This window comes from Heterodontus francisci, chromosome 42 (assembly GCF_036365525.1).
Source record: "Heterodontus francisci isolate sHetFra1 chromosome 42, sHetFra1.hap1, whole genome shotgun sequence".
Classification (NCBI taxonomy): Eukaryota; Metazoa; Chordata; class Chondrichthyes; order Heterodontiformes; family Heterodontidae; genus Heterodontus; species Heterodontus francisci.
Genome location: NC_090412.1, coordinates 1,841,283 through 1,868,015, shown reverse-complemented (window position 1 = coordinate 1,868,015; position 26,733 = coordinate 1,841,283). Strand labels below are relative to the sequence as shown.

Below are 26,733 nucleotides of genomic sequence, written 5' to 3'. Positions count from 1 at the left end.
GGTCATGATGCAGCTGTACAAAACTCTGGTAAGGCCGCACCTTGAGTATTGCGTGCAGTTCTGGTCACCGCATTATAGGAAGGATGTGGAAGCTTTGGAAAGGGTGCAGAGGAGATTTACTCGGATGTTGCCTGGTATGGAAGGAAGGTCTTACGAGGAAAGGCTGAGGGACTTGGGGTTGTTTTCGTTAGAGAGAAGGAGGAGGAGAGGTGACTTAATAGAGACATACAAGATAATCAGAGGGTTAGATAGGGTGGATAGTGAGAGTCTTTTTCCTCGGATGATGATGGCAAACACGAGGGGACATAGCTTTAAGTTGAGGGGTGAAAGATATAGGACAGATGTCAGAGGTAGTTTCTTTACGCAGAGAGTAGTAGGGGCGTGGAACGCCCTGCCTGCAACAGTAGTAGACTCGCCAACTTTAAGGGCATTTAAGTGGTCATTGGATAGACATATGGATGAAAATGGAATAGTGTAGGTCAGATGGTCGGTGCAACATCGAGGGCCGAAGGGCCTGTACTGCGCTGTAATGTTCTAATGTTCTAATCAGTGAATTACACCCGAAACCACTAATGTTTGTATTTTCTAAGCGCTCTTACACAGGCTCAGGACTCAATCAATTTGCTCGAATCAGATCCTGAAGATACAAACTGGCCACACATCCAGTTTGAAATTTTGAGTTTCTGTCGATTCCGCTGGTTCAGGAAAGCTGGAATAGCGTTCATTTCCTTTGGCCCACAGGCATTAATCAGCACATTTCAAAAGCTTTCTCATATTAAGAAATTTACCAAAGAAACTGATTAACGTACAGCATTGCAACCATTAAATGGTTCAGTATAGTTTTTTTTTTAAGGTCAGTTTCAGTGATTTTAAATCACTGGTGATTTACTAGACACCCTTATTAAAATTCCAGTTCCGAAGAAGGGTCACTGACCCGAAACGTTAACTCTGCTTCTCTTTCCACAGATGCTGCCAGACCTGCTGAGTGATTCCAGCATTTCTTGTTTTTGTTTCAGATTTCCAGCATCCGCAGTATTTTGCTTTTATTACCCTTATTAAAATACTTATTTTCAATGATAAATCCACTTTCAGTTGTATGAATAAAACTGGGTGGTGTCAGAAGACTGGAGAATTGCAAACATTACACCCTTGTTCAAAAAAGGGTGTTAAGATAAGCCCAGCAATTACAAGCCAGTGGGGAAACTTCTAGAAAAAATAATTCGGGACAAAATTAATAATCACATGGACAAACGCTGGTTAATTAAGAAAAGCCGGCATGGATTTCTTAAGGGAAAATCATGTTTAACTAACTTGCTGGAGATTTTTGAGGAGGTAACAGAGAGGGTTGATGAGGGCAATGCTGTTGATGTGGTGTACATGGACTTTCAAACGGTGTTTGATATAGTGCCACACAACAGATTTGTGAACAAACTTGTAGCTCATGGAATAAAAGGGACGGTAGCAACATGGATAGGGAATTGGCTGAGTGACAGGAAACAAACAGTAGTGGTTAATGGATGCTTTTCGGGCTGGAGATAGGTTTGTAGTGGAGTTCCCCGGGGTCAGTGTTGGGACCCTTGCTTTTCCTGATATAGATATATGGGGCGGCACAGTGGCGCAGTGGTTAGCACCGCAGCCTCACAGCTCCAGCGACCTGGGTTCAATTCTGGGTACTGCCTGTGTGGAGTTTGCAAGTTCTCCCTGTGTCTGCGTGGGTTTTCTCCGGGTGCTCCGGTTTCCTCCCACAGCCAAAAAAAGACTTGCAGGTTGGTAGGTAAATTGGCCATTATAAATTGCCCCTAGTATAGGTAGCTGGTAGGGAAATATAGGGACAGATGGGGATGTGGTAGGGATATGGAATTAGTGCAGGATTAGTATAAATGGGTGGTTGATGGTCGGCACAGACTCGGTGGGCCGAAGGGCCTGTTTCAGTGCTGTATCTCTAAAACTAAAAACTAAAAAGATTCATGACCTAGACCTTGGTGTACAGGGCACAATTTCAAAGTTTTCAGATGATACGAAACTTGGAAGGATTGTGAACTGTGAGGAGGATGGTGTAGAACTCCACAAGGACATAGACAAGTTGGTGGAATGGGCAGACAGGTGGCAGATGAAGTTCAATGCAGAGAAATGTGAAGTGATTCATTTTGGTAGGAAGAACATGGAGAGACAATATAGAATAAAGGGTACAATTCTAAAGGGGGTACAGGAGCAGAGGGACCTGGGCGTATATGTGAATAAGTCATTGAAGGTGGCAGGACAGGTTGAGAGCGGTTAATAAAGCATACAGTATCCTGGGCTTTATTAATAGGGGCAGAGAGCACAAGAGCAAGGAAGTTATGTTGAACTTGTAGAAGACACTGATTCGGCCTCAGCTGGAGTATTGCGTCCAATTCTGGGCGCCGCACTTTAGCAAAGATGTGAGGGCATTGGAGAGAGTACAGAAAAGATTCACGAGAATGGTTCCAGGGATGAGGAATTTCATTTATGAAGATAGATTGGAGAAGTTAGGACTGTTTTCCTTGGAGAAGAGAAGGCTGAGAGGGGATTTGATAGAGGTATTCAAAATCATGAAGGGTCTGAACAGAGTAGATAGAGAGAAACTGTTCCCACTCATGAAAGGATCGAGAACAAGAGGCGACAGTTTTAAAATGTTTGCTTAGAGAAGCAAAAGTGACATGAAGAAAAACTTTTTCACACAGTGAGTGGTTAAGGTCTGGAATGCGCTGCCTGAGAACGTGGTGGAGGCAGGTTCAATTGAAGCATTCAAAAGGGAATTAGACTGGGATATGAAAAGGAAGAATGTGCAGGGTTATGGGGAGCAGGTGGGAGAATGGAACTGAGGGAATTGCTTTTTCAGAGAACCAGTGTGGACATGATGGGCCGAATGGCCTCCTTCGGCACTGTAATGATTCTGTGATTCTGTGAACTGCACCAGGTCATCACTCTTAAATACATCAAGGAATACTTTCCAACAGAAAGAAAGAAAGAATCAATTCCATTTTATTACGCTGCCCAATTGCACTGGTTCATTGAAGATTTTACATTTATTATGCAAATTAGTTTTAACAGAATCTTGAATCATAACCTAACAAGCACAATTTCATTTGCATTTTGGGTGCAATTTCCTGAAGCAGGAATGTGGTATATATAGATTTTCAGAAGGCTTTCAACAAAGTTTCTCAAAGGCTTCTTAGAGGAATGTAGACGTCTGGTATGAGAGGTAGCGTAGCAGCATGGAGAGAATGTTGGTTGGCAACAGGAAGTAAAGGATTTGGGCGTTTCTCAGATTGGGGAAGGGTTGAGTATGGCATTCCCCTGGGGTCAGTGCTGGGACTACTTTTGGACTGTAGGATTGCTGAGGAAGAGACATACAAAGATTAGAAATAGGTAGGAAGAGAGATGCGGATTTAAGGCAGAAATTCAGGGAGCTAGGGTGGAAGCTTAGAGCGAGAACAAACAGAGTTGTTATCTCTGGGTTGTTGCCTGTGCCACGTGCTAGCGAAGCGAGGAATAGGGAGAGAGAGGAGTTGAACACGTGGCTGCAGGGATGGTGTGGGAGGGAGGGTTTTGGTTTCCTGGATAATTGGGGCTCTTTCTGGGGTAGGTGGGACCTCTACAAACAGGATGGTCTTCACCTGAAACAGAGGGGTACCAATATCCTGGGGGGGAGATTTGCTAGTGCTCTTCGGGAGGGTTTAAACTAATTCAGCAGGGGGATGGGAACCTAAATTGTAGTTCCAGTGTACAGGATGTTGAGAGTAGTGAGGTCAGGGATAAGGTTACAAGGACGCAAGAGGGCACTGGCAAGCAAGAACTTGGTTTAAAGTGTGTCTACTTCAACGCCAGGAGCATCCGGAATAAGGTGGGTGAGCTTGCAGCATGGGTTGGTACCTGGGATCTCGATGTTGTGGCCATTTCGGAGACATGGGTAGAGCAGGGACAGGAATGGATGTTGCAGGTTCCGGGATTGAGATGTTTCAGTAAGAACAGAGAAGATGGTAAAAGAGGAGGGGGTGTAGCATTGTTAATCAAGGAGAGTATTACGGCGGCAGAAAGGACGTTTGAGGACTCGTCTACTGAGTTAGTATGGGCCGAGGTTAGAAACAGGAGAGGAGAGGTCACCCTGTTGGGAGTTTTCTATAGACCTCCGAATAGTTCCAGAGATGTAGAGGAAAGGATAGCGAAGATGATTCTCGACAGGAGCAAGAGTAACAGGGTAGTTGTTATGGGGGACTTTAACTTTCCAAATATTGACTGGAAATACGATAGTTCGAGTACTTTAGATGGGTCAGTTTTTGTCCAGTGTGTGCAGGAGGGTTTTCTGACACAGAATGTAGACAGGCCAACCAGGGGCGATGCCACATTGGATTTGGTACTGGGTAATGAACCCGGCCAGGTGTTAGATTTAGATGTAGGTGAGCACTTTGGTGATAGTGATCACAATTCGGTTAGGTTTACCTTAGCGATGGGCAGGGACAGGTATATGCCGCAGGGCAAGAATTATAGCTGGGGGAAGATTTAGGATGCGTAGGATGGGGAAGGAAACTGCAGGGGTTTGGGCACAATCGAAATGTGGAGCTTATTCAAGGAGCAGCTACTGCGTGTCCTTGATAAGTATGTAAATGTCAGGCAGGGAGGAAGTTGTCGAGCGAGGGAGCCGTGGTTTACTGAAGAAGTTGAAGCGCTTGTCAAGAGGAAGAAGAAGGCTTATGTTAGGATGAGACTTGAAGGCTCAGTTAGGGCGCTTGAGAGTTACAAGCTAACCAGGAAGGATCTAAAGGGAGAGCTACGAAGAGCAAGGAGAGGACACGAGAAGTCATTGGCGGATAGGATCAAGGAAAACCCTAAGGCTTTCTATAGGTATAGAACATAGAACATTACAGCGCAGTACAGGCCCTTCAGCCCTCGATGTTGCGCCGACCTGTGAAACCATCTGACCTACACTATTCCATTTTCATCCATATGTCTATCCAATGACCACTTAAATGCCCTTAAAGTTGGCGAGTCTACTACTGTTGCAGGCAGGGCGTTCCACGCCCCTACTACTCTCTGTGTAAAGAAACTACCTCTGACATCTGTCCTATATCTATCACCCCTCAACTTAAAGCTATGTCCCCTCGTGTTTGCCATCACCATCCGAGGAAAAAGGCTCTCACTATCCACCCTGTCCAGCCCTCTGATTATCTTATATGTCTCTATTAAGTCACCTCTTCTCCTCCTTCTCTCTAACGAAAACAACCTCAGGAATCAGGAATAAAAGAATGACTAGAGTTAGATTAGGGCCAATCAAGGATAGTAGTGGGAAGTTGTGTGTGGAATCAGAGGAGATAGGGGAAGCGTTAAATGAATATTTTTCGTTAGTATTTACAGTAGAGAAAGAAAATGTTGTCGAGGAGAATACTGAGATTCAGACTACTAGGCTAGATGGGATTGAGGTTCACAAGGAGGAGGTGTTAGCAATTTTGGAAAGTGTGAAAATAGATAAGTCCCCTGGGCCAGATGGGATTTATCCTAGGATTCTCTGGGAAGCCAGGGAGGAGATTGCAGAGCCTTTGTCCTTGATCTTTATGTCGTCATTGTCGACAGGAGTTGTGCCGGAAGACTGGAGGATAGCAAATGTTGTCCCCTTATTCAAGAAGGGGAGTAGAGACAGCCCTGGTAATTATAGATCTGTAAGCCTTACTTCGGTTGTGGGTAAAATGTTGGAAAAGGTTATAAGAGATAGGATTTATAATCATCTTGAAAAGAATAAGTTAATTAGTGATAGTCAGCACAGTTTTGTGAAGGGTAGGTCGTGCCTCACAAACCTTATTGAGTTTTTTGAGAAGGTGACCAAACAGGTGGATGAGGGTAAAGCCGTGGATGTGGTGTATATGGATTTCAGTAAGGCGTTTGATAAGGTTCCCCACGGTAGGCTATTGCAGAAAATACGGAAGTATGGGATTGAAGGTGATTTAGTGCTTTGGATCAGAAATTGGCTAGCTGAAAGAAGACAGAGGGTGGTGGTTGATGGCAAATGTTCATCCTGGAGTTTAGTTACTAGTGGTGTACCGCAAGGATCTGTTTTGGGGCCACTGCTGTTTGTCATTTTTATAAATGACCTGGATGAGGGTGTAGAAGGGTGGGTTAGTAAATTTGCGGATGACACGAAGGTCGGTGGAGTTGTGGATAGTGCCGAAGGATGTTGTCGGTTACAGAGGGACATAGATAGGCTGCAGAGCTGGGCTGAGAGATGGCAAATGGAGTTTAATGCGGAAAAGTGTGAGGTGATTCACTTTGGAAGGAGTAACAGGAATGCAGAATACTGGGCTAATGGGAAGATTCTTAGTAGTATAGATGAGCAGAGAGATCTTGGTGTCCAGGTACATAAATCCCTGAAAGTTGCCACCCAGGTTAATAGGGCTGTTAAGAAGGCATATGGTGTGTTAGCTTTTATTAGTAGGGGAATCGAGTTTCGGAGCCACGAGGTCATGCTGCAGCTGTACAAAACTCTGGTGCGGCCGCACCTGGAGTATTGCGTGCAGTTCTGGTCACCGCATTATAGGAAGGATGTGGAAGCTTTGGAAAGGGTGCAGAGGAGATTTACTGGGATGTTGCCTGGTATGGAGGGAATGTCTTACGAGGAAAGGCTGAGGGACTTGAGGTTGTTTTCGTTAGAGAGAAGGAGGAGAAGAGGTGACTTAATAGAGCCATATAAGATAATCAGAGGGTTAGATAGGGTGGATAGTGAGAGTCTTTTTCCTCGGATGGTGATGACAAACACGAGGGGACATAGCTTTAAGTTGAGGGGTGATAGATATAGGACAGATGTCAGAGGTAGTTTCTTTACTCAGAGAGTAGTAGGGGCGTGGAACGCCCTGCCTGCAACAGTAGTAGACTCGCCAACTTTAAGGGCATTTAAGTGGTCATTAGATAGATATATGGATGAAAATGGAATAGTTTAGGTCAGATGGTTTCACAGGTCGGCGCAACATCGAGGGCCGAAGGGCCTGTACTGCGCTGTAATGTAATGTAATGTTCTAAATAAGGGGAAATCAGGCACTCGTCTAACTTAGAAGCCAATGTTTTACTTCCTCTTTCTGCATCATCGAAGTTATATAATCACTTGCAGCCTGCTAGTTAATAAATTGAATTTTCTACTCAGTGCACACTCAGGTTAACTACACATTCCCACTAACACGGACATGCTGAAAGCTTTGTTCCCTGGGTGTATCAGTGGCTTTTACAGGTTTGATAATGAGGATTAAAGCCCATTAATAGAAGTCAAACGGAACTGAAAGAGAATGAGGAATAAGGCACTACAACTAAAGCTCTGTCAACTCATACAATCACCATTGAGCACTATTACTGTAAACACTTAAATGGAGCACTTAGACTGTGCTCCCTTTATTGGCGCTTATTTCAAAAGTCTCTCTTAATGAATAAAGTGTTTGGGGAAGAGAGAGAACCAGAAGAGATTGTATCGTGAGAACATTGTCCTTAAGCGAGCATTCACTGTGTTTTGATAGGATTTATATCATGTGCTTGTAAACAACTATTTCCTTCTCCTTTACCTCACATAAATTCCGGTTCACTCATTACCCCTGCGCTCACTGACTTACATGGGCTCCCAGCAATTCAAATTTAAAATTCTCATACTTCTTTACAAATCCCTCCATGATCTCGCTACCCCCTATCTCTGTAATCTCCTCCAGTCCTACAACCCGCTGAGATGTCTGCTCTCCTCCAAGTCCGGCCTACATAGGAACATAGGCCTTAGGAGCAGGAGCAGGCCATTCGGCCCTTTGAGCTACTCCGCCATTCGATAAGATCATGGCTGAGCTGGTTGTGGTCTCAACTCCACTTTCCTGTCTGCTCCCCATAACCCTTGACTCCCTTGTCACTCTAAACTCTATCTAACTCAGCCTTGAATATATTCAATGACCCAGCCTCCACTGAACACAAGAACATAAGAAATAGGAGCAGGAGTAGACCATATGGCCCATTGAGCCTGCTCTGCCATTCAAAACGATCACAGCTGATCTTAGGATTCAACTCCACTGCTTTCTGGGGAAGAGAATTCCACAGACTAATGACCCTTTGAGAAAAAAATTCTCCTTATCTCCGTCTTAAAAGTGTGACCTCTTAAACTGTGCCCCCTAGTTCTAGTCTCCCCCACAAGAGGAAACATCCTTCCAGTATCCACTCTATCAAGTCCCCTCAGGATCTTATACATTTCAGTAAGATCACCTCTCATTCTTCTAAACTCCAATGGGTATAGACCATCCTGTTCAACCTTTCTTCCAAAGATAAGCCCTTTATCCTCGGAATTAGTCGAGTGAACCTTCTCTGAACTGCTTCTAACGTAATTATATCCTTTTTCAAATAAGGAGACCCAAACTGTACACAGTACTCCAGATGTGGCCTCATCAAGGTTTTGTACAGTGTTGTGGAAGTGATTCTGTTTTTGTTAAAAATATTTTTAAAGGAATTTTTAGTTAAACTGAATAAATGTTGGAGCATTTATTTTTTAAATGGAGAGCCATCAAGGGGGTACTGAAGGAACTGAATTTCCAACAATGTTACTGGTTGTCACATGACTCAAGTTAAAGATAGAACAGAAACCCTGGTAACAGAGGCAGAGAAGTGACAAGCATCCCTTGATTGGACAAGCCCAGTAGCAGCAGAGAGCACCTGGGATGGGCAGAAAACTCACAAGCTTTGTGGTTGTGGGCCAGTTTTACCTTCCAGAGTGAGCAGCTGATAAAGTCAAGTCTGCTGAAGAAGTGTAAAAACAACCCAGCTCACTTTCCAGCAATTCCATGAAGGACCTCGAGAAGTCCATTGTGTTAATTCATCTTGTTTCCTGTCTTTGAAAAAAGCATGCTAAATTACTTTTCAATGCCGCCTGAAAAGAACTGTTCTAAAAGATCTCAGTGACCTGTCTACGTGTACTCAGAAGTTAAACTGTATGCTAGTTTTGGAACAGCATATCTCATCGACTGTTTTCTTCAAAACTAAGCAATTAATCTTCCTAAGCTTTTTTTGTCTGTAACAGAGCTCTGAATTTAAAAAAACAATCCCTTTTATTTTTTTGGTGTATTTGTGTGTGTGTGTGAGTGTGAAGGGACTAAGCTAAAAAGGGAACTTTAAAATTTAAATCTGTGTGTTTATGCTTTACTTCATTACTAGTTAAGACTTGCTTCATAATAAACTGATAATTTAGTTGTTCATTGATGAAACCTGGTTAATGTGTTCTATTCTGGAAAAAATAGAGTATCGCCAAGTGGGAAAATTTAAAATATGTTGTGACCTGTGGAGAAGTGGGACCAGAATAAACGGTGCACCCTTCCTGCCTCAGTCGTAATAACAGCTGCAGTAAAACCTCACTACTTTTATATTTGATTCCCCTTGTAATAAACACCAACGTTCCATTTGCCTTCCTAATCACTTGCTGTACCTGCACACTAACCTTTTGCAATTCATGTACCAGGACACCCAGATCCCTCTGTACCACTGAGTTCTGCAAGCTCTCTCCATTTAAATAGTATACAGCTTTTCTATTCTTCCTGTCAAAGTGGACAAGTTCACATTTTCCTGGATTATACCCCATTTGCCAAATTTTTACCCACTAACTTAACCTATCTATATCCCTTTGTAGACTCTTTACCCCCTCTTGACAACTTACTTTCCTTCCTGTCTTGGTGTCATGAGCAAATTTAGCTCCCATACATTCAGTCCCTTCATTCAAGTCATTGATATAGATTGTAAATAGCTGAGGCCCTAGCACTGAACCCTGTGGCACTCCATTAGTTACAGCTTGCCAACCTGAAAAAGGCCCATTTATCCCTACTCTCTGCTTCCAGTCAGCTAACCAGTCCTTTATCCATGCTAATATGTTACCACCCACCTCCCCCCCTGACCCCTGCACCCCCCCCCCCCCCAACACAATGTGCTCTTGTGTAGTAACTTTTGATGTGGTACCTTATCAAATGCCTTTTGGAAATGTAGGTACACCACATCTACAGGTTTCCCTTTATCCATCCTGCGTGTTACTTCCTCAAAGAACTCTAATAAATTAGTTAAACACGATTTCCCTTTCACAAAATCATGGTGACTCAGTCTGAACTCATTATGGTTTTCTAAGTATATTGCTATAACCTCCTTAATAATGGATTCCAGTAATGTCCCTATGACAGATGTTAGGTTAACTGGCCTATAGTTTCCTGCTTTCTGTCTCCCTCCTTTCTTGAATAAAGGTGTTACATTTACTACTATCCAATCCGCTGGGAACCTTCCAGAAGCTAAGGAATTTTGGAAGATTATAACCAAAGCTTCTGCTATCTCTGCAGCCACTTCTTTTAAGACCCTAGGATGCAGACCATCTGGTCCTGGGGACTTGTCATTTTTTAGGTCTAATAGTTCTCCTCGCACCTTTTCGCTAGTGATGATGATTCTTTTAAGTTCCTCCCTCCCTTTCATCTCTTGATTTTCAAGTATCTTTGGGAGGTTTTCTACAGTGAAAACAGACACAAAATACCCGTGACTCTGCCATTTCCTTGTTTTCCATTGTCAATTCCCCAAACTCACTCTCTGGAGGACCAACGCTAGCTTTAGTTACTCTTTTCCTATTCGAATACTTGTAGAAACTCTAACTATATGTTTTTATATTACTAGCTAGTTTTCTCTCATACTCTACTTTCTCCCTCTTTTTTTTGTCATTCTTTGCTGGTTCTTAAAATCTGTCCTATATTCTGACCAATGACTAATGTTTGCAGATTTGTGCAGCGTTTCTTTCAATTTAATACTATCCTTAACTTCCTTATCTAGCCATGGATGATGCACCTTACTCAAAGAATCTTTCTTTCTCACTGGGATAAATCGCTGCTGAGAGTTATTAAGTAGCTCCTTAAAGGTCTGCCACTGCCTCACTACTGTCCAACCTTTTAATTTAATTTCCCAGTTCACTTTAGCTAGCTGTGCCTACATACCCTTGTAATTACCTTTATTTAGGTTTAAAGCACTAGTCTTAGATCCATCCTGCTCCCCTTCAAATTGTTATGATCCTGTAGTTTTTTTCCGCGAAGAATGCGGTGTGCCTTTAAGGCTGGAAAAGGTGCAGTACTGTTTTAAGGCAACAAGCTCCAGCGACTGAGTCAAAGAATGCATTCTCATTGCCCTGGGATACAGACACTCAGAGACTGTGATTCAAAGCGTACATTCTGGTTGCCATAGGATACAGCCACTCAGGACCAAAGACACGAGATACATTGTTGCCGACTGACGTTTGAAACTAGCTGAAAAACTGCCTTTTGACAGAAACACAGACAGACAGCTGGACCAGCATGTAGTGAAGGAAAATAGAGCTCTCTCCTGGTTTATTTAAACCCTATTTATTATACTCTCAGAATTCTGATGTCAAGCCAGATTAATTTCTTAAAAGAAAATAACCAAATTCCTTTAACAACTGAACTGTAATTGTTGAAATTTATCACTGGAAAAGAAGAGCATCAATTCAACTGCTGAACCAGACTACAGACTGTTCTACTGTTGAAGAACTTTTTCCCCCCCCATTGGACAGCTGTGAGGCCTTCAAGCAACTTTGAACAGTTCCACATTGGAAGACTTCAAGTCGGCAGGCGCGTAAATATGCAAGGACACTAATTTTTTTCTATTTTAAATGTTTATATCTTAGTAGTGTTTAAGAATTTAGTTTTTCTAATTAAACAGTTAATTTGTTGATCTAAAGACACCTGGTTTGGTTAGCCTCATTCGGTGGTTAATAGATAGTACAATATGGCTGAGTCTTTCTTTAATTTGGAAAGTTTAAAATGATATGTTAGGCGATCTTTGGAGGGACGGAACTGAACCAATGGTGCGTTTCTCCCACCACAATCAGAATCATATATTTTGATTGGGGCTTTGACGAGCAGTCGGTTGTAACACCTACTTTTCAACCTAGTTTCCAAGTTTACTTTACCTAGCTGTGCCTTCACACCCTTGTAATTACCTTTATTTAGGTTTAAAACACTAGTCTTACACCCACCCTGTTCCCCTTCAAATTGTACATGAAATTCTATCATGTTGTGATTGCTGTCACCTAAAGGCTCCTTTACCATGTGGTTATTGATTAATCCTGTATCATTGCACATTAGCAGGTCAGGAAAGCCTGTTGCCCAGTTGGCTCTAGAATGTACTGCTCTAAGAAGTCGTCCCGAATACACTCTATGAACTAATTTTCCAGGCTACCTTTGCCAATCTGATTCACCCAATCTACATGTAGATTAAAGACACCCATGACTATTGTGGTACCTTACTTAACATGCCCCATTTATTTCTTCCTGTATGCTCTGCCCCACAGTGTAGCAACTGTTACAGGGCCTATGATCTACTCCCACAAATGACCGCTTACCTTTCCTATTTCTTATCTCTACCCAAACTGATTCTACATCTTGCTCTTCCGAGCTTAGGTCATCTCTCGTTACTGTACTAATGACATCCTTAATTAACAAAGCTACCCCACCAGCTTAGCTTCCTGTCCTTTCGAAATGTCGAATACCCTTCAATATTCAGGTCCCAGCCTTGGTCACCTTACAACCATGTCTCTGTAATGTCCTTCAGGTCACAATTTATCCATTTTGTTATGAATGTTGCACACATTCAGATGCAGAGCCTTTAACTCTGTATTTTTATCATTTCTGAAATCTTTGGCCTTATCGGCCGGTGCAGTCTTACGCTTGTACGTTCTGTCCCTTACAGCCACACTTTGGTTATCACTACCCAAATCACTACCCTGCTCCAATACATTGTTGTTTCCCTTTGATTTACCATATCTCCTCTCACATGATCCCTTCCCCCCACTATTTCGTTTAAAGCCCTCTCTACCACCCTTGTTATGTGACTTGTCAGAAGACTGGTCCTCGCATTGCTCAGGCAAAGACTGCCCCAACGGTACAGCTCCCATTTTCCCCAGTACTGGTGCCAGTGCCCCATGAATTGAAACCCATTTCTACCATACCAGTCTTTGAGCCATGCATTCACCTCTTTAATCTTATTTACCCGATGCCAATTTGCTCCTGGTTCAGGTAATAATCCAGAGATTATTACCTTTGAGATCTGCTGTTTAATTTAGCCCCTAGCTGCTCATACTCCCGATGCAGAACCTCTTTCCTAGTCCTATCTATATTGGTGGTATCCATGTGGACCGCGACAACTGGATCCTCCCACTCCGACTGCAAGTTCCTCTCCAGTCCCAAGCAGATGTCCCGAACCCTGGCACCGGGCAGGTAACACAGCCTTCTGGAATCTCGCTCTTGGCTTCAGAGAACTGTGTCTATCCCCCTGACTATATTATCTCCTACTATCGCTAAATTCCTATTTACTCCCCCCATTTGAATGGCTTCCTGTACCATGGTGCCATGGTCAGTTTGCTCATCCACTCTGCAGCCCCCACTCTCATTCATACAAGCCGAAAGAACCTCAAACCTGTTGGACAATTGCAAGAGCTGAGGCTCCTCCACTTCTGCCTTCTCAATACCCTTACCTGCCTCACTTGCAGTCACACCCTCCTGTCCCTGACCACTGACCAAATCAGAAGACACTATCCTATGTGGTGTAACTGCCTTCTGGAACAAAGTGTCCAGGTAACTTTCCCCCTCCCTGATGCATCGCAGTGTCTGTCACTCGGCCTCCAGCTCATCTACTCTGAACTGAAGTTCCTCGAGATGTGGCCACTCACTGCAGACATGGTTGCTGTGGGTCACATTGGTGTGCACAAGCTCCCACATACTGCAGCTGCAACACATCACCTGCCTTGCCATCCTTATTGTGTTTTAATTAACTAATTAATTAGTTTCTTAATTACATTTTTTAATGAATGCCTCTCTTCAACTTACTGTACTACTTTCAACCTTGGTAATACAATAAACCTTACCGCTTAAAAATAAAACAAAACAGTAGACTCACCAGCTTCTTACTTCCCTTCTGCTAGTGTGTCTCAATTAATTATAAGGTAGCTATTTAAATTTAAATTTTACATTTTTCTAATGTCAGATGTTGACACATGCACCCTAACAGCAGTATACTAACCTAGCTATTTACAGACATAAAAGGAGTATCTTAAATGAGGAGAGAGATGGCAGCAGTTACTCACCAACCAATCACCTTACAGCTTTCCTATGATGTGACTGTTTGATACTTTTTACAAACTCAGTCAGCGTGCGCCGACTCCTGAAGCTCCCACGCAGGTCTGAAGGTAGGTGAAGGCCCCGAACCTCACTCTGTATTTATCTGTTCCAGATGTTAGGTGCTCCCACTCAGGTCTGTCTCTTCTCCGTTCCCTGAAGATAGGTGAAGGCCCCGAACCTCGCTCTGTTATCTGCTTCCGCTGTTAGGTACGTCCACGCAGTTCTGTTTCTTCTCCGTTCCCTGAAGATAGGTGAAGGCCCAAGCCTTGTTCTGTATTTTTCCGCTCCCGATGTTAGGTGCTCCAGCTCAGATCCGGTTCCTGTCCGCTCCCTAAAGGGCGGCACAGTGGCGCAGTGGTTAGCATCGCAGCCTCACAGCTCCAGCGACCCGGGTTCAATTCTGGGTACTGCCTGTGTGGAGTTTGCAAGTTCTCCCTGTGTCTGCGTGTGTTTCCTCCGAGTTCTCCGGTTTCCTCCCACATGCCAAAGACTTGCAGGTTGATAGGTAAATTGGTCATTATAAATTGCCCCTAGTATAGGTAGGTGGTAGGGAAATTAGGGACAGGTGGGGATGTGGTAGGAATATGGAATTAGTGTAGGATTAGTATAAATGAGTGGTTGATGGTCGGCACAGACTCGGTGGGCCGAAGGGCCTGTTTCAGTGCTGTATCTCTAAACTAAACTAAAACCTGCGCATCCCCAATTTCCATCACTACAACATTGTTGGCCATGCCTTCAGCTGTCTGGGCCATTAGCACTGAAGTTCTTTCCTTAAATCTCTGCACTCTCTCTCTCCTCATTTAAGATACTCCTTAAAACCTAGCTCTTTGATCGAGTTTTTGGTCACCTGTCCTAGTATTTCCTCTGTTTCTTGGTGTCAATTTACGTCTGATTGCTTGTGAAGAGCCTTGGGACATTTTCTGATGTTAAAGAGGCTATATAAATGCAAATTGTTGTACAACACTAGGAACATCAGATGAGGAATCCAGCCAGTTATCAGGATCCAAATGTTGAATTCCAGTCTGGATATTTTAGCTTCTCTATGTCATTTACACACTTTGTGATGTGATGCAGGATTTATTTAGCAGGCTGGTCGACACAGCTGCCAGAATATCTGCACTAGACAACATAACAGCTCATTATACTAACATATTGTTCAATCTGAAGATCTCTCATTCTTTCTTTGGAATGGTAACTACCTACTCCTCACCAGTGTCCAATAAATTTTAATAAGGTTATAATAAGAATGTGAGAGATTTCTAATAGTTGCTGCCTGACAGCCAATTCTTAGCTCTTCAGACTATCACTGTCTTACCAAATCTGCAAGAGTAAGTCAATCCAGTATTCTGAATATGACAGAGTAAAAACGGATTTAAATATTCTAAATACAGGGGGGGCAAAACTGGACCTGATTTCATCCATTTCTTTTGGACCTGGTTTCACCCATTTCTCAGAAACAAAACAGAGCCAAAAAGGTCCAATTGTGTGGGGCTATGTCCTGTGCCCCAAGAGTGCCTTAAATACGTCCAACACAGAGTTGGCTCAGATGATATTCAGACACCCCTGGCAGCTGTGTTATGCCAATGAGGGCCCTAACGCCTCATGACAGACCCTGCTCTGAAATTGCTCAAATGCTAGCGGGACATGTGGTGCACAAGTTCCAACTAGTTACTCAACTTTACACAGACCAACGCATGGATGGCTGGAGGCCACTGATGACAAGGTGTGGAAACTTTGTGCACTTACCTTAATATGGGGCTCAGAGGAACAAGAATAAGTCATAAGAATAGGTCATTGAAGGTGCCAGGACAGGTTGAAAGAGCAGTTAATAAAGCATACAGTATCCTGGGCTTTATTAATAGGGGCATAGAGTACAAGAGCAAGGAAGTTATGTTAAATTTATAGAAGACACTAGTTCAGCTTCAGCTGCAGTATTGCATCCCGTTCTGGGTGCCGCACTTTAGGAAAGATGTGAAGGCATTGGAGAGAGTACAGAAAAGATTCACGAGAATGGTGCCCGGGATGTGGAATTTCAGTTATGATGATAGATTGGAGAAGTTGGGACTGTTTTCCTTGGAGAAGAGAAGGCTGAGAGTAGATTTGATAGAGGTATTCAAAATCATGAGGGATCCGGACAGAGTGGATAGGAAAAAAACTGTTCCCACTCGTGAAAGGATCGAGATGGAGAACGAGAGGACACAGATTTAAATTGATTGGCAAAAGAAGCAAAAGTGACATGGGGAAAAACTTCACACAGCGAGTGGTTAGGATCTGGAATGCGCTGCCTGAGAATATGGTGGAGGCAGGTTCAATTGAGGCATTCAAAAGGGAATGAGACTGTTATCTGAAAAGGAAGAATGTGCAGGGTTACGGGGAGAAGGCAGAGGAACAGCATTAGATGAATTGCTCACTCAGAGAGCTGGTGCAGACAGGATGGGCCGAATGGCCTCCTTCTGCGCTGTAACAATTCTGTGATCCTGTGAATTCCCCTCTTGGCTCCACAGCAACAGTGTAAGCCTCCTGCTTGCCCCAGCTCGCTTATCACCCTCTGCTTGTCCCCGTTGCAATCTCACCCTCCCAGACGCCATGTTCCTGTTCATCACCCTCCCACTCACCCATCCTGCTCACCCAACCTCCCGGTTCCTCATCTTTTCCATCGCCCACCCTCTTGTTCCCCTTCCCCTCTCCATTACAGGCCTTCCTGAGGGGCACTTCCAGCATACACAGTTCTCTGCAATGATTCAGATGAGGCTCGAACCCCACTTTTGAAGGAACCTCTGTATCCAAGCCTCTGGAAGCTGCAAGAGCCCTGACCCAATCACGCCCAACAATCAGCCAAACAAATCTTTCCCCCAGTGACATTCCAAATATCCAGCTGTGGGCAGTGACTGAAAATAAACCTTTTGACTTAGACCCCACAATCATCGCACATCAAACACAGTAAAATAGTCTGACTGGATTGAGACACATTAACCAATCCAATTGCAGTGACAAGCTTTCTGTCTGACTGGATTGAAAGATACAAAATTAACCTGATATCAACCTGACTGGACTGAGAAACACAACAATCAATACTAACTGTGTTCAGAGACAATCAGACTAAAATGAGAGATACAGCAATCGTTAACTGAACTGACACAGCAACAGATATGGACATTTTAAAAACCCATCAGGTTCACTAATGCCCTTTAGGGAAGGAAAGCTACCATCCTTAACCAGTCTGGCCTTCATGTGAATCCAGACCTATAGCAATGTGGTTGACTCTTAAATGTCCTCTGAAATGGCCTCGCAAGCCACTCAGTTGTATCAAAATCACTATAAATAACTTTAGTAAGAATAAGATCGGATGTACCACCTGGCATTGACCTAAGCACTGGATTCAGATGTAACAAAGGAACACCCAGCCCAGTCGATCCGGCAAAGTTCTCCTCACTAACTTCTGGGGACTTGTGCCAAAGCTGGGAGAGCTGTCCCACAGACTTGGGGAGGCGGTGGCGTACTGGTATTGTCACTGGACTAGTAACCCAGCCACCCACGTATTGCTCTGAGGGGCATGAGGAAATCTGCTGTCCTTACCTGGTCTGGCCTACATGTGACTCCAGACCCACAGCAATGTGGTTGACTCTTACATGCCCTCTGAAATGGCCTAGCAAGCCACTCAGTTGTATCTAACCGCTACAAAGTCAATAAAAAGGAATGAAAAACTCCCTTCCTAACAGCACTGTTGGTGTACCCCCTACCCCACATGGACTACAGTAGTTCAAGAAGGCAGCTCACCACCACCTTCTCAAGGGCAATTAGCGATGGGCAATAAATGCTGGCCTGGCCAATGACGCCCACATCCCATGAATGAATTTTTAAAAAAGTTGGTGGAATGGGCAGACAGGTGGCAGATGAAGTTCAATGCAGAGAAATGTGAAGTGATTCATTTTGGTAGGAAGAACATGGAGAGACAATATAGAATAAAGGGTACAATTCTAAAGGGGGTGCAGGAGCAGAGGGACCTGGGTGTAAATGGGCATAAGTCACTGAAGGTGGCAAGACAAGTTGAGAGAGTGGTTAATAAAACATACAGTATGCTGGACTTTATTAATAGGGGCAGAGCGTACAAGAGCAAGGAGGTTATTTTGAACTTATATAAGACACTAGTTCAGTCTCAGCTGGAGTATTGCATCCAGTTCTGGGAACCACACTTTAGGAAAGTCGTGAGGGCATTGGAGAGAGTACAGAAGAGATTCACGAGAATGGTTCCAGCGATGAGGAATTTCAGTTATGAAGATAGACTGGAGAAGTTAGAACTGTTTCCTTGCAGAAGAGAAGGTTGAGAGGTGATTTGATAGAGGTGTTCAAAATCACGAGGGGTCTGAACAGAGTAGATAGAGAGAAACTGTTCCCACTCGTGAAAGGATCGAGAACGAGAGGGCACAGATTTAAATTATTTGGTAAAAGAAGCAAAAGTGACATGAGGAAAAACTTTTTCACACAGCGAGTGGTTAAGGTCTGGAATGCGCTGCCTGAGAACGTGGTGAAGGCAGGTTCAATTGAAGCATTCAAAAGGGAATTCGACAGTTATATGAAAAGGAAGAATGTGCAGGGTTATGGAGAGAAGTCAGGGGGACGTAACTGAGGGAATTGCCCTTTCGGAGAGCCAGTGCAGACATGACAGATCGAATGGCCTCCTTCGGCACTGTAACAATTCTGTGATATTTCTCACTCTACCACTACTATCAAGCCAGAGGCCCAACCATGGCTCAATGAAGAGTGTAGCAGAGCATGCCAGGAGCAGCATCAGGAAAACCTAAAAATCAGATGCCAATCTGATGAAGCTACAACATAGGACTACATGCATGATAAACAACAAAAGGAGCATACTATAGACAGAGCTAAGTGATCCCACAACCAATGGATCAAATATAAACTCTGCAGTCCTGCCACATCACATCATGATTGTGGGTGGACAATTCAACAACTACTGGGAAGAGGAGGCTCCACAAACATCCCCAACCTCAATGATGGTACAGCATAGCACACAAGTGCAAGACAAGGATGAAGCATTTGCAACCAACCAAAAGAGCTGGGTGGCTGAGCCATCTCAGCTTCCTACTGAAGTTCCCATCATCACAGAAGCCAGTCTTCAGCCAATTTGATGCACTCCACATGAAATCAATAAATGGCTGAGTGCAATGGATACATCAAAGACTATGGGCCTCAACAGCACCTCAGCTGTAATGATGAAGAACCAGCCACACCTCTAACCTAGCTGTTCCAGTAAACTTACAACACTGGCATCTACCTGATAAAGTGAAAAATTGCAGGAAAAATCCAATCTGGCCAATTACCACCCCATCAGACTACTTTTAATCATCAGCAAAGTGATGGAAGGTGTCATCGACAATGCTATCAAGCGGCACTTACTCACCAATAACCTGCTCACTGATGTTCAGTTTGGGTTCTGCCAGGACCACTCAGCTCCTGATTATAGCTAATTATAGCCTTGATCCAAACATGGACAGAAGAATTGAGTTCCAGAGATGAGGTGATGTGGAAGTGACTGTCCTTTACATCAAAGCAGCATTTGACTTGAGTGTGAGATCAAGGAGCCCTAGTAAAGTTGAAATCAATGGGAATCAGGGGCAAAACTCTCCACTAGCTGGAGCCAAAACTAGTACAAAGGAAGATGGTTGTGGTTGTTGGATGCCTTTCATCTCAACCCCAGGATATCACTGCAGGAGTTCCTCAGGGTAGTGTCCTAGGACCAACCATCTCCAGCTACTTCATCAATGTGATCTTCCCTCCATCATAAGTTCAGAAATGGGGATGTTCGCTGATGAGTGCAGAGTGTTCAATTCTATTTGCAAATTCTCAGATACTGAAGCAGTCCATGCCCACATGCAGCAAGATCTGGACATCATTCAGGCTTGGGCTGATAAGTGGCAAGTAACATTCACACCACACGAGTGCCAGGCAATGACCATCTCCAATGACAGAGGAAGTCTAACCATATCCCCTTGACATTCAATGTCATTACCACCATTGAATCCCCCACCATCAACATCCTGGGGGTCACCATTGACCAGAAACTCAACTGGACCAGCCACATTAATACTTGTGGCTAAAACAGCAGGACTGAGGCTGGATATTCTGTGGTGAGTGGCTCATCTCCTGACTCACCAACATCTCTCCACCTCATTCAAGGCACAAGTCAGGAGTGTGATGGAATACTCTCCAAATTGCCTGAATGGATGCAGCTCCAACAACACTCAAGAAGCTCGACACCATCCAGGACAAACAGCCGGCTTGATCGGCACTGCATCCACTACCTTAAACATTCACTCCCTCCACCACTGCAGCAGTGTGTACCATCTACAAGATCCAATACGACAACTTGCCAAGGCTTCTTCGACAGCACCTCCCAAACTGTTGATCTTCATAACATAGGACAAGGATAGTAGGCGCACGGGAAGACCACGAACTCCAAGTCACATACCATCCTGACGTGGAAATATATCACTTCATCGTCACTGGATCAAAATCCTGGAACTCACTACACAAGCACTGTGGGTGGACCTACACCACACGAACCGCAGTGGTTCAAGAAGTCCACAAGCACCTCCTCAAGTGCAAGTAGGGTTGGACAATAAATGGCGACCTTACTGGCAATGCCTATATACTAAGAATTACTTCCAAAAAATCATTCTGACTGTAATTAGATGCCCCATATCCAACCTTCCTTTCCTCTCTAAAGTCTTTAAACGTGTTGTTGTTTCCCAAATCTGTGGCAATCTTTCTTGAAACTCCATGTTTGAACCGCTGCAATCAGATTTCTGCTCTGTCACAGTACTTAAACAGCCCAAATCAACGTTATGAATGACATCCTACATGATTGTGAACTTGGTAAGCTAGTCCTCCTCATCCTTCTCGGTCTGTCTACAGTCTTTGACACGGTTCACCACACAATCGTCCTCCAACACCTCTCATGTCATCATCCAGCTGGTTGGGACTGCCCTCACCTGTTTCCATTCTTATCATTGCCCGAGAATCACCTGTGAGGGCTTCTCTTCTCACTCCCACACTATTACCTCTGGTGCACCCCAACAGTCAATCCTTGGACCCCTCCTATTTCTCATCGATACGTTTTCCCTCAGAAACGTCATCCAAAAACACACTGACAACACCCAGCTTTATAATAACTTTTATAATTTTCATGTGTTAAATAACATATGGAAATAGTACGCTCTCTGTGAAATATTAAGACAGAAACACTCCAGAAGTTGACACCTTTGAAACTATTACCTACAGAGCAAAGGCCTGACCTCCAGGAAGGTGATGTCACTGATAGGTTGACTGTTTTGTTTACTTTTAGAAAGCTTCAAATTTCACATTTGACAATTACTTGCATCATAAAAATAGTGAGACTTTGAGCACAAGATTAAGAGGAGGAATAGAATCTTTAAAATTAGGAACTCATACAGTTCTGACTGTCTTGACACCTACATACATTTGCCCTCTTCAACTCTCTTGCCACTGGATTCATCTTTGAGTTGTGTTAATCACTGACCTCATTGATGAATGTCTGAGCTCCTCGTGGGCTCAACAAAAGAATGGCCCGACGCAGGGTGTCCCGGTAACGATTCAGCTCCTCAGTTTTCATTGTGGTGAAGAGGCTGGCAAAGATCCGACTGATATTCTGGTCGATTCTCTGCAGAGACACATCTAACCCCTGACGAGAGGCTTGGTCCAGGAACCCTTGCAACCCTCGAATATCTGGCAACACAATTACAAGAGAAGTTGTTGAGATTAAAATTAAAAACTCGCTTTTTACATGAGTCATAAATAAAAATGCATGGACTGTGCCTGGGCCAACACACAGTCTCTGGTATCTGAATGTGTGATCTTGACCACGGCCCTTGGCTTTGTATCTTGGTAGCTTCCCAACCAGCCTAATTCATGAAAAGTTTGTATTTCAACCTTTCTGTTTACTCCAGCATTTACACAGCCATCAGCTAGCAATGCTTTCTATTTAGGTTTGCTTTCTACAATGTATCACGTGAGGATGGAGCTCGGCAGACCAATCAGTTGCTCCACAGAGTTTGCTAGTTCTCCTCCTGAAGTGGCTACTTGATTGGACTCAGTGGAGATAGTTTGAGCTCACTCTCTCACTGGAACGTGAGCAACACCATGGACAATCTGAGAAGGGAGGGAAGGGAGGGGGGGAGGGAGGGAAGGGAGGGAAAGAAGGAAGGGAGGGAAAGAAGGGAGGGAGGGAAAGAAAGGGAAGGGAGGGGAAGGGAAGGGAAGGGAAGGGAAGGGAAGGGAAGGAAGGAAGGAAGGAAGGAAGGAAGGAAGGAAGGAAGGAAGGAAGGAAGGAAGGAAGGAAGGAAGGGAGAAAGAAATTCCAGTGGACAGAGAAATACAAAGAGACCGAGAGAGGTACATAAAGAAAAAAGAGAGACAGGGAGATGTATATGGAAAGTCCAAAGTGCACCTCTTCATGGAATCCAGGTGAAATGTTGAAGAGGTTTAAGTCTGGCTGGTTATTAAGATTTTTGCGTTCCTTTGGTCAGCCACAGGATGCCTTTACACCAGAAATGCCAATACTCGCCCATTGTCAATTGTACTTTTCTTTTTATATTTCTTGCGAATCCTCCTATTGATTCCAAAATATCATCTCTTTCAACAGTGCTTGGCCAGTCTGCAGTCTCTATTAAAAAGGACCAACATGTTTCAAAGACAGTCGACTGTAAAATGATTCATTTTAAATGTTTCCTTGAGGGACGAGGCATCATTGTTGGAATGAAAAACCTCCCATCACTGCACACTGCTTCCTGTAGCTTGCAAGTAGCTTTTGCCTATAACATTCATTATCAATTTATGAAGGTCAGTCGAGCTAGCTTTAAATTAGGCTCGCTCTGTAATTGACACATATATTTAAACTGAGCTAGTCAATTAGAAAAAGTGGCTTCTTGAGAAAGGATGAAAGCCAAACTTAATATAACACAAACAAGAACCGATAAAGATACCAGGACCACAGAGATTTAAACTATCTTTACTCTGAAAGTGCAACAGCATCAGACACATTCCCTAATTTTCTCTCTTTTCAGCAGCGTGTATAGATTGATAACATTCCTGGGTTTCTCTGGGGACATTTGACTGAGGTTTGCCCCTTTGGTTCCTGCTATACTGAAATCAGAGTGCTTTGTGCAGCTGTGTCATTTGACCAGCTGGCAGCATTCCACCACTAATGTTTGGACATCTGAACACCTTTATTAAAATAATCAGAGGAGATTCACCTCAATACAAGATGCACTATTAATACTTTTAAATTAATTTGAAATGTGTTAAGATCTAACACGGGCAGAAATGTAGAAAAATGCATTGTGCGTGAACTTTGCTAATTGGAAAGTTCCCCATGTGTGCGGGTACAATGCTATGTATTCAGTGATGCGTTTTAAAAGCTCCACAGTTCCTGAACCACTTGCAGGAATTCATTCATAGATATTCAGGAATTTGAGTCACACCACAACACCCACTGGGTTACACAAAGTTTATACAACAGCAGTTTAGTTTGAGATGTTCCAAGTGTTCAGTTTCTGTAACATGTCCTTCTGCACAGTAATCAGCTCATTAGACCAATGTTCCTTTCTTACTCCAGTTGCACTGTGTGAATCATTTGCTCATATATTACATAATATATGGGAATTGTTAACTTTCTAACTGCTGCAATGCGTGACCTGGATATTTGGAGACTCCCCACAGTAAAGAGTGAAGTGGCTTAAACACGTCAATATTTTATCAAGAGTGCTGGAGTGGTTCAGTTCAGCTGATTCTTCCAGACCTCGGCTCAAGTTATTATCTGCTTTGGCTTCTAAATAAAACAGAAGATTCAGGAAATATACAGGAACATAGGAGCAGGAGTAGGCCATTCAGCCCATCGAGCCTGCCCCGCCATTCAATATGATCATGGCTGATCATCCACTTCAATGCCTTTTTCCCACACTATCCCCATATCCCTTTATGTCATTGGATTTAGAAACCTGTCAATCTCTGCTTTAAACAGACTCAATGACTGAACTTCCAGAACCCTCTGGGATAGAGAATTCCAAAGATTCACAACCCTGAGTAAAGAAATTTCTCCTCATCTCTGTCCTAAGTGGCTTCCCCCTTATTTTGAAATTGTGTCCCCTGGTTCTGGACTCCCCAAACAGGGGAAGCATCTTAGCTGCCTCTACCCTGTTTATCCATTTAAGTCTTTTCCAGGTTTCAATGAGATCACCTCTCATTCTTTGAAACTCTAGAGAATACAAGCCCAGTTTACCCAATCTCTCTTCATAGGACAGTCCCGCCATCCCGGGAACAAGTCTGGTGAACCTTCGTTGCACTCCCTCTATGGCAATAATATCCTTCCGAAGGTAAGGGGACCAAAACTGCACACACGACTCCAGGTGCAGTCTAACCAAGGTTCTATACAATTGAAGCAAGACTTCACTACTCCTGTACTCAAATCCTCTTGCGATAAAGGCTAACATAACATTAGCCTTCCTAATTGCTTGCTGCACCTGCATGTTAGCTTTCAGTGACTTATTGACAAGGACACCCAGGTCCCTTTGTACATCTATACTTTCTAATCTCTTACCATTAAAGAAATACTCTGCACATCTATTCATCTATTCCAAAGTAGATAACCTCACAGTTTTCCAGATAATAATCCATCTGCCACATTCTTGCCCACTCACTAAGTCTGTCCAAATCCCCTTGAAGCCGCTTTGCATCTTCCTCACAACACACATTCCCACCTAGTTTTGTGACATCCGCAAAATTGGAAATACTGCATTTGGTCCCCATATCCAAATCATTGATATATATTTTGAACAGCTGGGGCCCAAGCACTGATCCCTGAGGTACCCCACTAGTCACAGCCTGCCAACATGAAAATTACCCATTTATTCCTACTCTCTGTTTTTTTTAATTCATTCATGGGATGTGGGCGTCACTGGCCAGGCCAGCATTTATTGCCCATCCCTAATTGCCCTTGAGAAGGTGGTGGTGAGCTGCCTTCTTGAACCGCTGCAGTCCATTTGGAGTAGGTACACCCACTGTGCTGTTAGGAAGGGAGTTCCAGGATTTTGACCCAGCGACAGTGAAGGAACGGCGATATAGTTCCAAGTCAGGATGGTGTGTGACTTGGAGGGGAACTTGCAGGTGGTGGTGTTCCCATGTATTTACTGCCCTTGTCCTTCTAGTTGGTAGAGGTTGCAGGTTTGGAAGGTGCTGTCTAAGCAGCCTTGCTGCATTGCATCTTGTAGATGGTACACACTGCTGCCACTGTGCGTCGGTGGTGGAGGGAGTGAATGTTTGTAGATGGGGTGCCAATCAAGCGGGCTGCTTTGTCCTGGATGGTGTCAAGCTTCTTGAGTGCTGTTAGAGCTGCACCCATCCAGGCAAGTAGAGAGTATTCCATCACACTCCTGACTTGTGCCTTGTAGATGGTGGACAGGCTTTGGGGAGTCAGGAGGTGAGTTACTCGCCGCAGGATGCCTAGCCTCTGACCTGCTCTTGTAGCCATGGTATTTATATGGCTACTCCAGTTCAGTCTCTGGTCAATGGTAGCCCCTAGGATGTTGATAGTGGGGGATTCAGCAATGGTAATGCTGTTGAATGTCAAGGGGAAATGGTTAGATTCTCTCTTGTTGGAGATGGTCATTGTCTGGCACTTGTGTGGCGTGAATGTTACTTGCCACTTATCAGCCCAAGCCTGGATATTGTCTAGGTCTTGCTGCATTTTTACACGGACCGCTTCAGTATCTGAGGAGTCACGAATGGTGCTGAACACTGTGCAATCATCAGCGAACATCCCCACTTCTGACTTTATGATTGAAGGAAGGTCATTGATGAAGCAGCTGAAGATGGTTGGGCCGAGGATACTACCCTGAGGAACTCCTGCAGTGATGTCCTGGAGCTCAGATGATTGACTTCCAACAACCACAACCATCTTCCTTTGCGCTAAGTATGACTCCAGCCAGCGGAGGGTTTTCCCCCTGATTTCCATTGACCTCAGTTTTGCTAGGGCTCCTTGATGCCATACTTGGTCAAATGCTGCCTTGATGTCAAGGGCAGTCACTCTCACCTCACCTCTTGAGTTCAGCCCTTTTGTCCATGTTTGAACCAAGGCTGTAATCAGGTCCTTGCAGGAGGGTATTGGAGGGCACCACCCGACCAGTATGACCACTGGAATCACAACTTCAGAAGCCCATTGGCCTGCTCATTGGTTGTCCAACTGAACAGGTGGTATGGTTGTATCGTTTCTGTGCCTCTGTCTGGGGTTCCTGTAGAGAGGTCAATAGCCATCTCTTCAAGGTATCTCCCTTGTCTCCTAGGATCCATTCACGCACTTTGGGGATTGGAGTGAAGATCTGAGGATGCCTGGACTTCCAGAGGATGAAAGAGTCATGGCAGTTGCCAGGAAAGCGAGCACACGCATTTTTAAAATTCACTTGTGGGATGTGGGCATCGCTGGCTACACCAGAATTTATTGCCCATCCCTAATTGCCCTTGAGAAGTTGGTGGT

General features: G+C 44.0%; 1 protein-coding gene across 2 annotated transcripts in view; it reads right to left on the bottom strand.

Moving 5' to 3' along the window:
• Window positions 1-26,733, bottom strand: part of LOC137355387 (glutamate receptor ionotropic, delta-1-like) — a 410,432-nt gene that overhangs the window by 302,061 nt on the left and 81,638 nt on the right. The window contains exons 1-2 of one of the 2 annotated variants that reach the window (XM_068020381.1): window positions 22,654-22,745; window positions 21,727-21,932 (exon numbers count right to left, since the gene is read on the bottom strand). In XM_068020381.1, the coding sequence (XP_067876482.1) occupies window positions 21,727-21,819 (93 nt within the window). In that variant the 5' untranslated portion in view covers window positions 21,820-21,932; window positions 22,654-22,745. Of the gene's footprint in view, window positions 1-21,726; window positions 21,933-22,653; window positions 22,746-26,733 lie in introns of those variants that run through there. The other variant, XM_068020382.1, reaches the window with a different exon arrangement.